The following is a 13,310-nucleotide window of genomic DNA, read 5'->3' as shown; positions in this document are numbered from 1 at the left end:
AAAAAATAGTCCCCTAGCATTTCTAGATGCAGCCATCTTAAGTAAAGGCAGATGATTCAAGTAGCATTTATCTTCTGGAATTCATCTGCCCTTAGCTCAGGCATGAAGGCAGGAGAGTGTGATTAGCTGAGAAAACCCCACCTGAAGACTCCCAGGATGTAGGACATCCTTAATGCCTAGGCCAGAAACCAGTTGATCATCTAAAGAAATGTATTTATTTATTTTTTTTTAAACAAGTAAATAGGATGGTATGTGATATCTATTTGCCAATGCTAGCAGCATAAGGATTAAAAATAGTTAATGTTAATTGAGAGAATTTCGTTATGCTTTAAATCCTAATCCCCACATGAATTTCTTGTAACAGTTAGTACAGACTATGCATATAAATGTCCCTTATTTTGACATTAAAATAGACCTCATTTTGTAATTACAGTGCATATTCCGATGTTTAGTGCCAACATGTTGTTTGGGCTGTGTGCTCCTACAATCATGCTTTGTCTTGCACAGCATGAGTAGGTGTGACTATGAATGCTAATCTCTTCCCTATATGAGATTTGTACTGTTATTCCTACTGTTAATTTTGTTTTGTAGGGACACAGCTGGCCAAGAGCGATTCAACAGCATTACCTCCGCCTATTACAGAAGTGCCAAGGGAATCGTATTAGTGTATGATATTACCAAGAAAGAAACCTTTGATGATTTACCCAAATGGATGAAGATGATTGATAAGGTGAGCTAGTAAATCATTGGATAGGGTTGTCCCAAGGCCCCAAGCAATGTTTGCACTGTTTTTTTAGTTAAGGCCCGTACACACGTACCGATCGTCGGCATACAAACATCGGCGGACGAAAGATCTGCCGATTGTACGCGTGTTAGTATGGTGCCTCCGACAGATGTCTGCGCACAATCCGCGGACAAAAGTCTTTCGTGCAAACATGAAAATTTTTGTCTGCGGACACCAGAACGGACGATTGTTCGCCTGTCAGTACAGAATTCGGCCGACAGACCGCAGATTTGCAAGACTGGGCATGCTCAGAAAATTAAAAACACAGGGAAAGTTAACCATTACATGACATCACTTCTGCAGTCAGCTGAAGTCTGCAGACAAAATTCTTGTGCTGTCCTTGTGCTGTCTTTGCACTTTTCAACAGACACCGACATCCCAGGGAGAAAAGACGAACATTTGTATGCCGACGATCGGTACGTGTGTACGGGGCTTTACACTTATAAAAATTGTTTCATTCTATTTTATGTTGATATTTTTTTGCCAGTACTAGAGAACATTCTAAAGCTGGATACACACTGCCATTTGTTTTTTTGTTTTTTTCAGCCAGCGGGTTGAACGAAAAAAAAAACTGACAGAATGCTGTACCATCACAAGGGATTAGATCAGCGCTTGCAGCCATTGTCTGCAAGCGCTGAGCAGATGCTGGTTTTCCAACATATCCCTTCCACAAAATCTGGTTGTTAGAATTGAAACCCTTTTCTTAACCACTTCCATAGTGCCGGCCGTCATATGACGTCCTTAGATTTGGCGATATCTAAATGATGCCTGCAGCTACAGGCATCATTCAGATTTATTTTTTATTTTGCCAGCGATTCCCTGCACAGTAAAAACAATCAAAGTGGCAGTGCAGCCGCTTGATTGTTTTCAGGTGGTGGGAGGGGACAACCACCCCCCCCATCGCCCTCTGGTGCTTCTACTGGCTCGCCTGTATCAATCAGCGAGCCAGAGAAGGAATCCACCAGCGACGGAAGTTTACCATAGAGCTGACCGTGGACCACGACCACATGTTCCCCAGTCATCTCTGTGACTCTTGAAGGCCGGGCACGACGTTATGATGTCACGCCCGACCCCGGCAGTTGTAAACCCAGCCGTGTGTTCGGCTGGAAAGCCTGAAATCGTTTTTTTTTTTTTTTCTTGGGCTTTTCAGCCCCAGAGATCTGGGGTCTCTCCATAAAGAGGACCTTTCATGCCCTATTCCTATTACAAGGGATGCTTACATTAGGAATAAAAGTGATCAAAAAACATTTTTTTAAAGGGAAGTGTAAAAATAAAAAAATTAAAATAAAATCAACAATAAAAAGAAAAAATAAATAAATAAAGCTCACACGCAAAACGAACGCATAAGTAGGTCGCGTCCGCATATGTGAACGATGTTCAAACCACACATGTAAACGATGTTCAAACCACACATGTGAGGTATCACCACGACTGTTGGAGCGAGAGCAATAATTCTAGCACAAGACATTCTCTAACTCTAAACTGGTAACCTGTAAAAAATTTGAAAGCCTAGCCTATGAAGATTTTTAGGTACCGAAGTTTGGCGCCATCCCACAAGTGTGTGCAATTTTAAATTTTGACATGTTGGGTATCTATTTACTTTTTCTAACATCATTTTTCACAAAAAATTGGGCTAACTTTACTGTTTTGTTTTTTTTAATTTATGAAAGTGTTATTTTTCCCAGAAAAATTACGTTTGAAAAACTGCTATGCAAATATCATGTGACCTAAAAAAAATTGCAATGACCACCATATTATTCCCTAGGGTTTGTAGGAGAGAAAATTGCCAGAATTTGCGTGGTATGGAAGCGGTTAAACAAAATTTTAGCTGTGTAATGTGGTTTTTGTTTGGGGCAAAATTGAACTTGCAGTAATGAACATGTGCATCCCGAAATTTGGCAGTCGAAAAACATTTTCAGGGTTTTTATGCGAAATTTGTTTAGTCCAAATTTCAGGGCTTGACAAATTCGCTTTGAATCTAGGAGCCAGTTTGTGCGCGTGTTCGGCAATATGTAATGTGTATCGTAATTGCCGTTTTCATGCGTAGGCATTCCAAGTACATGCGTATATGTGGGGGGGGATTTTATGTGCTTGGGTGAAACTTACATTTTTTTTTTTTTTTTTACATCACATAGGGGACAAAAAGTCCCCTATGTGATGATTTTTTGGAGACCGGTCCTCTTTAATGAGACTTGCAGCGTCTCCCCTGTGCTCTACTGAATGCAATGCAGTGCAGATCGCACTGCATTACATTTTTTCCTGGCCATGTTGGCAGGAGAAACTGTCAACGGGGACCCGGAAGTGACGTCCTACAAATCGCCTCTACCCTGCGGCACCTGCTATGCCCTTGCTGGGCCCACAAATGGGCAGGCAGAGCCTGGGATACATAGTGGGGGGCACAAATTGTGCATCTCTGCAATAGTGACTGAGCTGACAAAAGCCCAGGCGCCATTATACAATTTCTAGTCCCCATGGTGACCTGACGCATGGGATTTGTCAAGCCCTGCCTTAATGGTACTACTTAATGCTCTGAGAAACAATTTTTCTCAATTTCCATACAAACGTTTGAACAAAATTCAGCTGGAGTATGGCCAACTTATGCAGTATTTTGGGGTTTTGTACATCAGTCTCATTTCCAGAAAACTGTCATGCCCCCTTGTAATATAGCTACTTATGCTGATAATTATTATCACAAAAGGCTTTCTGATTCCTAGCAAAAGTGCCATTGTGTGTGTGTATTATTATAAATAAAAAAACTATCAGCGCAACTAAGTGCCGGTTCACACTGAAGCGGGACGACTTCGGGGGCGACCTGTGAAGTCGCGTGCAGCGCGACTTCTGCGCGACTTGCACAGACTTCACAGAATGAATGTCTATGCAAGTCGCTCCAGGTCGCCCCGAAGTAGTAGAGGAAACTTTTTCTAAGTCGAAGCGACTTGTGTCGCTTCTATTAGAACGGTTCCCGTACCACACAATGGACTGTGACAGACCGCGACTTGTCAGGCTGACAAGTCGCCTGACAAGTCGTACTAGTGTGAACCGGCACTAAATGTGCAAATTAGTGAAAAAAAATGTATAAATAAATATACTCCAGCTGCTTTCACTCAGGGTGTTTTCACTCCCAATTAAACATTAATAACAAAAAGTGCTGCGCCATTTTAGTAGTGAATGAATGTTATAAGTGATATAAATGCGACACAAAATCAAAATATCACTCCAAAATATGTCCTCAAAGAAATTTTTAATACAAACCCATAATAGTTAATGTGAATAAATAGATACTGGAAATGAAGAAGTGCAAAAAGTCCTAGTGTCCAAATGTCAATCCAAAAAAAAAACTCCGGTCTCATACACCTCTGTGAAAAATCAAATGGAATAACGTGCTCCTTAATCCACCACCAAGTATTCAAGCCTCTCACCTTCCCATCTGACCCTAGAGTCACCAATGAGTCAGATAAAGCAGTTCCCTTTTAAGGGTTAATGTATCGATGGGCAGGTATACACTTGGAGCTGAAAGGATATTCCCAGGGCCAGCACTGGATCACTTGTGGTCCACACCAGGCATAAATGCATAGGGGAAAGTAAAAGAGATCTAATGCTCTCTGATAAGGTGCAAAGACTTTTTATTCAAGAGAAATACACTTACAAGCAACAGTGAGCTGTATCAACTGTTCCGCGTTCACAGTAGAGAGAGGATGTGACGTGTGACTGACAGGCACACAGCCCCTGTGCTTCCTTGTAAATAGTATCTGGATCCAGCCTTAAAAAGCAGTGCACCTTCTAGTCCTGGTATATCGGTGGGTTCTTAGATGTTGCCAGACTAACGTATTTCCAGCCAGGATCCACTTTGACAACAAGATGAAAGAAAAATATGGAAGCATGTAAAAGCACAGTAGGGTCTGTGTTCGTTCTATTATACAGAAAAATAAGGAAAATGCTTTTTTTTAACTTCTGACATTCATAATGTATTGTAAAAATAAATGCGATTCCCTTTGTTTCATCCAGTATGCTTCTGAAGACGCAGAACTTCTTTTAGTTGGAAATAAGCTGGATTGTGAAAGCAACCGAGAAATTACCCGGCAGCAAGGAGAAAAGGTAAGCGGCACAAAGGAACTCCATCAAACCACAAAACGCCTACTATTAAACAAATCGCATCCATGCTAAGGATTTTATTAGATCTCACAATTTTTTTTATTGTACTTGATGTTAAACTGCAAGTGGATTTGTACATCCTGCAGTCAGATTTTATGTTTTGCTTAGAGAAAGTGTAAGTTATTGTTTTAGCACTTTTTTTATACTGACAGGCGAATGCTGGGTGATAATTAGTGTTTTGGGATATACATTACTAAGAAAAAGTCTGCAGGTGAAGTTCTAAATGTTCATCCAGCTCTCTTTTGGTGTCCAAAAGAGACAAAGAAAAGCTTGGCACAGCAATGCCCGCACAGGCTGTGTTACAATCAGATATGCTCTGTGTGCTGAATCTGTGTCCAGAAAAAAGGCTTTTCAGCAATCAGGTTGTTTCCTAATGAACTTCTGCCAACATCTCTAGAGACCTGCTATCCAGAACATCTTCACTAACCATATGCTGGAAATTGCAGATGTGTAGTGTAAATCTAGCTCCGCAAAACCTACTCTATATCACTAGCATGTAGTGGGAGACCTCCTATTCAGCTCCATTTTTAGCTGTAGATTTCAATTAGCTAAAAATTAATTGGAAAAAAATAAGGTTTAAATTGAATAGATATAAAAAATATTGCTAATTTTCCTGATCCAGTGTGATTCACTTCTGGTCGACTTTTTCAACTGTCCCAAGTGTCAAACAGTCTGGGAAATTAAAGCTGAAAATTAGTAAAAAAAAAAAAAAAAAAAAATTTTTTTTAAAAATCAGCACAAAGACATTATATACAATCAATGACGTGTGTCTTCTGGTGCTGATGACTTAGTCAGATCTGGTGCTTCAGGATTATTAGACCCAAGAGACTTGTCATATCAAATCTACACCCGCCCTTTCTGCCCCACTTTCTCTATTCCTAGAAGCTGTACTATAGTTTCTATAAATCAAAAACAATGTATGCATGACGTAGGCAGACCTTTTTATTCACCTGTCCTCAATGCATAGTTTATTTTAATCTTTTTAATTCATAGAAGTTCTAGTACAGCTTTTATGATTGGAGAAGGTGGGCATAGGTAGGAGTACATGTGACAGATCCCTAGGCTTTATAAACGCCGCCGCACTGGAATATTGCGGCAGGTGGGTGGGATCAGAAGATAGAATATTTCAACTAAAGCACCAGCCAGCAACACAAGGGACACATCACATTTGTTGTACGTAATGCCTTTTTTTATTGTTGATTAAGACTCCATTCAACCCAGCATGTCTCCAAAGTCACGCGATTTACAGTGCGACTTCGGAGCAACTTTTGGTGCGGTTTTGATCCACCTTTACATTCTATGAATCAAGGTCGCATCAAAAGTCACACCAAAGTAATGTATGCAACTTTTTTTAAGTTGCACTGATTTGAACGGGTGCTTTTGAAAAGAATGAGGTTCGATTTGTCATGCAACTTTGATCAAAGTCCCATGACCTATCGCACAAGTGTGAATGGATCCTATACTCAGGCTTTAACAAAGAGCGGAGCAGGCATAAAGCCTGCACCCCTCTTCTAAACTGAGAAAAAGAAGCAGATCCTGCTGCTAGTTAACAAAAGGGTTTTAAACTTTGTATAAGGATAAGTTCATCTTTCATAACAAGTTACATGTTACACCCATGTTCAGGGTGTAACATGTTATGAAGGCTTGCATAAGCTTTTGCTAGTCCTGGAAGTGCATTGCAGCTAGCCGACTTGGGTAGCCCAGACCATGAAGTTATGTACTTTGTAGTCAATCCACTCAACTTCTCCGTGACCCCGTCTAGTCCTCCACTGTTTTTATTTTTTTAATCTTTATAGGCATAAAGAAAACCTAGCAGTGAGTCAGTAATCATATCAGACTCCAGCATACTTCTAGTAACATAAAAAATAACTGGTCTCAAAGACATGTTGACCTGCCAAAATCAAATGTCCTGTATAACCCAGGAGCATAATATAACAGCAGTCGATACAAATTAGTGCAAGTGGCTAGCAAAGAGAGGACAGTGAAGGCCCAAATAAGGGCCTAATACCAGAGCCTACTTGGGTCAAAGAAGACAAAAAAGCACAGAGCAGGGTTGGGGAAAAGAGCAAGGGGGAAAGGTAAAAATAAGTGTGGAATAAAGAAGGAAAAAGAACCCAGAACATAGAAAATCCTTCCTACCACCTAGGGGAGGAGAGATGAACACAGCTTATAAGGCATTTAAAGCATTTCAAATTGTCCCCAGTGAAATATCATGAAGAGCTATGTTACAAAGTAAAGTGTGCATATCTGTATTCACATTCAAGAAACCTACACCATCCAGCCTGTACTTATCAGAGGTGGTAAAATCAATCCACAATGCCCAAATCTTGTAAAACTGAGAGTATTCATCTTCACATTGATACCTCCATATCTCTGCTGATTGGATTTCCTTTACCCTTAGGAGCCAATCAGTCCACGTGGGAACTCCTGAGGATTTCCAATACAAGGGTATAAGACTCTTGCTAGCGTTAAGGAGGTAGGGTATCAAGGGCCTTTTATATTTACCAACTGGCAAATGGGCAGCATTAAAGCGGTTGTAAACCGCTGGAGGTTTTTTTTTTTTTTTTACCCTGCAAGGTAATGTCATAATGTGCTAGTATGCATAGTTTACTAGCACAATATGTTAAACTTGCCTTAAAACGAAGCCCATCCAGCACCGAGATGCCAGAGCTGCAGGCGCTGCCATCTTCACCTGTCTTGCTTCTGAGTTGGCGGACTCCCACTCTGTGACTGGCCGATGACGTGATGATGACACTCCCATGCATGCGCGCAGAAGCTGCCATTTACAGCACAGGGCTCTGAAATAACGGCCCTGATTGCCGTTCCTTCAAAGCGCATGCGCCAGTGATGTCACTAGCTGCGTGTACAGTAAATATCTCCTAAATGTTGCATGTTTGGAAGATATTTAAACTATGTATAGGTAAGCCTAGAGGTAATAGTCAGAGATGGAAGTTTACTTCCACTTTAAAAAATACAGGAAGAGGATCATCTTCCAACTGGTGTTCGATGGCTGCAGGTATAGCTCTGGACCTCTGCCCAAAATGGTTTATTATGGGGGCAGTCCCTCCAAATATGTAGGAATGTTCCCCTTTGTCCTCATCCTCTCCAGCAATGTGCGGACACTGAAGGATAAATGCAAGACAACTTGTCCAGAAACCTTATACCACCTCGTCTAAACTTTGAAACAAGATTCCAGTATCCTGGGGCAGACAGAGAATGTGTGGGTCAGTTTGGTAATTTTTGCAGTCATGTTCTCCAAAAGGTTACAACCAAGCTCATTTTCCCATTCTCTAATGTACTATGGAACTGTCTGACTTTTTTCAAATAAGTCACAGCTCCTGAACTGATTGGTTGTGTTATATTTTCATACTTTACTCTCTACAGGTTTTTTTTTTTTTTATTATAATTTTCATATAAATTCTGTTTTTATCTTGTAGTTCGCACAGCAGATCACTGGCATGCGGTTTTGTGAAGCAAGTGCCAAGGACAACTTTAATGTAGATGAAATTTTTTTGAAATTGGTTGATGACATATTAAAAAAGGTACTTACCGATTCCTTTTTAGAAACACACAATGGATATTTATAAAGAATGTCACATAAATGTTATAGTATGTTATAGCAATGTCATGCTACATATTTCTATAGGTTGTATCATTGTTGCACACTTCATGCTTGTACTTTGTATTATATTAAAGGAGGTTTCACAGATTTAGAAACAAACTGTAAAGCCTCTCACTGGTGAGCTGGTGAGGATCAGTAACGTTGCCCTATTAGCCCTTCCCAAACACTTGAAATTAGTTTTGTGTCATGCAAAAAGGCGGAGTGAGGGGGATGATGCTGTAAGATTGCAAAAAGCCACAAAACACTTGGGGGAAGCATACATGGATTGATTTTCTCATTCGTTTGATTTCCCTATTGGCTCTAACCATGTAATGGGAGGAATTTCCACAGTCTGATTTTTGCATGCATGCAGCTACAGCACCTGTTAAACACCAAGGAGCTTCCAAACATTACTGCATCTGATAGTATACAATTACCATTTGGCCAAAAAGGTTCCACCCAGCTCATCGTTTAAGTGGGGCTTCAGAGGTGAACCATGGCTCAAATTTTGAGCAGTCTGTGGGGGGCTTTAGAATTGTTTCCACAACCAAGAACAGCTGATTGGCAGTGCAAAAGTCATTCCTTATCATTTCACTAGTTTTTCTGTTAAACTTCAATATCCCTTTGCATTAAAAACTTTGATGTCCAAATTTTTTTCTTTTGGTCGTACTTATGTGGTGTGAAAAATGTTAATACTATTTGCTAAAACTAACATGTATCAAGCAGCAACATAGCCTCTTTAAAAACTGATGCTTTTTTTATGCGGCACACATGACACTCTGTCGCCCACAAAGTAGTGCTGAATGCCAATTCATTATCACATGGATGGGTGGTGGGTGTGCTGAACCTTATGTGAATACTAGGAATGCACCGATACCAGTTCTTTAGGTACGAGTACAGACACTTTTTTCAAATACTCGCTGATGCCGATTACCGATACCTACACTGCTCAAAAGAATTAAAATGAAAGTGTCTGGAGAAGCTGTGGAGAATGTTATGCTGCCTGTCCCATCATTCAGCATGAGCGGTTTGGTGGTGGGTCTAAGGAGGCATATCCATGGAGGGACACACAGACCTCTACAGGATAGACAATGGCACCTTGACTGCCATTAGGTATTGGGATGAAATACTTGGATCCATTGTCAGACCCTACACTGGTGCAGTGGGTCCTGGGTTCCTCCTGGTGCTCGACAATGCCCGGCCTCATGTGGTGAGAGTTTATAGAGAATGAAGGAATTGATACCATTCAATGGCCCCCACGCTCGCCTGACCTAAATCCAATAGAACACCTCTGGGACATTATGTTTTGGTCCATCTGACGCCGCCAGGTTGCAGCTCATTGATTCCCTGGTTCAGATCTTGGAGGAAATACCCCAGGACGCCATCTGTCGTCCCATTAGGAGCATGCCCCCAAGAGGTCAGGCATGCATACAAGCACATGGGGGGCCATGCAAACTACTGAGTACCATTTTGAGTTGCTGCAATTAAATTTCATCAAAATGGACTAGCCTGCTACGTTTTTTTCTCTTTGATTTTGGGGTGTCTTTGAATTCAGCCCTCTGTAGGTTGATAGTTTTCATTTCCATCAAACTATGTGGCATCCTTTTGCTCCAAACACATTACCCAGTCTATATCAGTATAGATATCCAGGATAGAGCTCCGATGTGTTTTCAAAGTGTTCCTTTAATTTTTTTGAGCAATGTATTTTTAGTGTCATGTGACATTTTTTTAAGGCTCGTTCACACCATACATGGAAATTTTATGGGAAAACCGCACAGATTTCACTTGCAGACACATCAGTTTCCTATCAGTTTTCATGTGTGTTTCATTGAGTTTTTACAGCCTGTTCACATATGTACGGGCTGTTTGGTTCAGGTGTGTTTGGGCCCGCAGATGTGAACAGAGTCTGAAGGTTCTAGTATTGGAGCATTTGCACGAGTACAAGTATTCGTGTAAATGCTTAGCATCGGTATCAGTGCAACGCTAGTAAATATCAACTTCAGAAAACCAGAACTTGCAAAGTACTTTAGCTGGATACCAACTTCAGATGAGGACAAGGGATGATTACAGGTATGGTTTTTACAACCGCACTGTTAAGTTGAAACTTTCTTCCCTGACACAGGTTAATATTGTGGTGCAGTGTATCTAATTGAAATAATCATAATAGGAGTATAAATTGGCTGGGTTGGAAATCTATTGATCATTTACTGCTATTAATTTATAAGTTTATTACTCTAAAAAGATAGTGATAGAAAATGGATACAGTATATATGGGTAGAACAACTATTTCACAGACTGATCAAAGTATTTGTTTTATTTCTACTTTACCTGCTTACAATGCATGGCAAAATTTCTTCCCTGGGTAAAAAACATAGGTTTCCCCACTAGAAATTATTGTTTTTACCTGTGGTGGGAGAAACGAGTAGTCCGCTATTGCTGATCTCCTTCTCCTTTTGGAACATGACAGGTTAGCAGTGACTGCACTCCTTTTTCTCTCAGCATATTTATTTTAATTTATTTATTGTAATTTTAATATTAAATGTAATATTTTAATAATGAAATCTCTGGTTAGTCACCTTGTAATTGTCTCCCATCCAAACGCTGTATACATTGTTTGTCATTCTCTAGGTTATATCACTTTTTATCTTTCCTTTTGGTTTTTCTGTTGCTTTAATATTGTTTGGGAGGTAAAAAGGTTGCGGTTTATTGTACATCATATTACAGTATGTGAGCAATTGTGATTAAAAAACAAAATCCAATTGTCTTATGTTTAAGGCTGGCCATAGACTGCTCAAAATTACAGCTGATTCCTGCTGATTTGGCACAAATTTGAGCCATTGGTGACCCTACAAATACCACCCAGCGGAAAAGTATTGGCTGGGTGGAGGATTGTCACCCCATCAGCAATGACAGTCACCAGGTTTCAAACAAGATAGGTTCTCTAGGTTTGTTCCTAAAGTGTTCCTAAACCCACAACAGTAAAACAAGTCTGCGTATGCAGTAAAGTATGTTTGTTATACTCACAGTGGACCTTAAGGGGTTAATCTGCATTGTGTAAGAAAAAATAAATTTTTTAAGTGCAACTCCAGCCCAAAAAATTAGGCTTTGGATAGCATAGGGAAGGGTTAACACTCCTGTAACACTTGCTTTGCTGTCTGTGCCCCTGTTCAGAAGATTTCACCTCACTTTCTGTCCCTGTAACAATTGGATTTTGCAAACAAATGTCTTTCACATTGTCATTATGAGGTATTTGTAGATTTTTGAGGAAAATAATGAATTTAATCAATTTTGGAATAAGTCTCTAACCTAACAAAATGTGGAAAAAGTGAAGCACTGTGAATACATTCCCGATGCCCTGTTATTTCTGCTGAACGGTTTTACAGGTTTGGTTTTAACTTGTTCTTCTCGGTTGATGTACTTGGATGACAAGATGAGTTAAAATGATTATACTTACATCTGTGTCTCTTTCAGATGCCTCTGGATATAATGCGGAGTGAGCTCTCCAACAGCATCCTGTCTCTACAGCCAGAGCCTGAAGTTCCTCCAGAACTGCCTCCACCTCGACCTCCAGTCCGGTGCTGCTGATTCTCTTCTGTGCCCTGACAGAGTGGCACAGTGACACTCAGCCCCTGTGCTCTGTTATACAATCATATGGAAGGTCCCATTTTGCACTTCTGACTCAGTAAAATGTGTAAATACATAAGCAGCAAATGGAGAATAGGTCTGCATTTTGGAAGCATTTCTTTTTTTTCACAGTCGGAAGTTTGCACACTAATGTCAATGGCCTCTGGATAAAGAGATTGGCCCATTGTAAGCGCTGTACTGCAGTGGTTCCTGCAAAGCACTTTAATTCAGGCTCCACTAGTTGTGTAGTATTTAGTGTTGAAATAATGGCATTTTCTGCTCCAATGTTTAATCAGGCTGCCAGCTACCAAACTTTTTTCTTCTTTATTTTTTTTTTTTTTAATTCTAGACATATATATGGTGCTTTGCTAAATGTATTATCACTCCAAAATATTTAAATATTTAAGGTCTCCATAAAATGCTTCCATATACAGTATTATATTTAGTTTATTATACAGTGCAATTTTTATTTTTAATCTGTAGCATTATAGAATTACTGGATCTGCCACGATTATTAATGTTTGTTCCAGTAGTTTATTTTATTTGAAGTATTTATTAACGTCTAAATAGTTTGAAGGATCTGTTTCTGTTCCACTATTTTGCATTTGCTCTTAGTGGTTTACACTTTGAGCTGTCAGTTTCCCCCTTTTTTTTTTTTTTAAGTCCCTCTGGCACAGGATCCATTGTGTGGGATTAAAGCTTAATTGATTAAGCATAAAAGGTATTTGGTTTTTGAACTTTGTAGGGACTTCACTGCACACATCAGAAGATGGACTTATGTGGATGTATTGACTGAAAAAAGACTGCTTTTCCACTTAGGAATGGATCACAACAAGACTGAAAATGTATTTTTTCTATTCACTTACTAATCTGCAAATTTGACCTCGCCAATTTTTATGGGAGGGTTTTTTTTTTTTGTTTTGGTGAAAAGACATAACATACACCTAAATGGCACACTTCTTCTAATCATGGTGGTTTTGTGAAGTCTGTATTTGATATCTCTCTATTTCAATGCACTGTATAATACAGTATGGGGAAACCGTAGCAGATAATGCATTTGGATAATGTGTCCTTGTGGAATCAAGATCATATTTCTAACTAATGAAGTGAAATAAACTTTTTTTTTATTTATGAATGCCTGTGTTCTTT

The 13,310-nt window shown here is 39.7% G+C and overlaps 1 protein-coding gene across 2 annotated transcripts in view; it reads left to right on the top strand.

Moving 5' to 3' along the window:
• RAB12 (RAB12, member RAS oncogene family) overlaps nt 1–13,084 on the top strand; it is a 52,483-nt gene extending 39,399 nt beyond the window's left edge. The window contains exons 3-6 of one of the 2 annotated variants that reach the window (XM_082259617.1): nt 592–730; nt 4,790–4,879; nt 8,374–8,478; nt 12,009–13,084. In XM_082259617.1, coding sequence (XP_082115743.1) covers nt 592–730; nt 4,790–4,879; nt 8,374–8,478; nt 12,009–12,122 — 448 coding nt within the window. In that variant the 3' untranslated portion in view covers nt 12,123–13,084. The remainder of the gene's footprint in view (nt 1–591; nt 731–4,789; nt 4,880–8,373; nt 8,479–12,008) is intronic. The other variant, XM_082259618.1, reaches the window with a different exon arrangement.
• Nucleotides 13,085–13,310: the final 226 nt, after the last annotated feature.

Source organism: Pelophylax lessonae (assembly GCF_965119305.1).
Source record: "Pelophylax lessonae genome assembly, chromosome: 5".
Taxonomy (NCBI): domain Eukaryota; kingdom Metazoa; phylum Chordata; class Amphibia; order Anura; family Ranidae; genus Pelophylax; species Pelophylax lessonae.
This window is presented reverse-complemented; position numbering and strand designations above follow the sequence as displayed.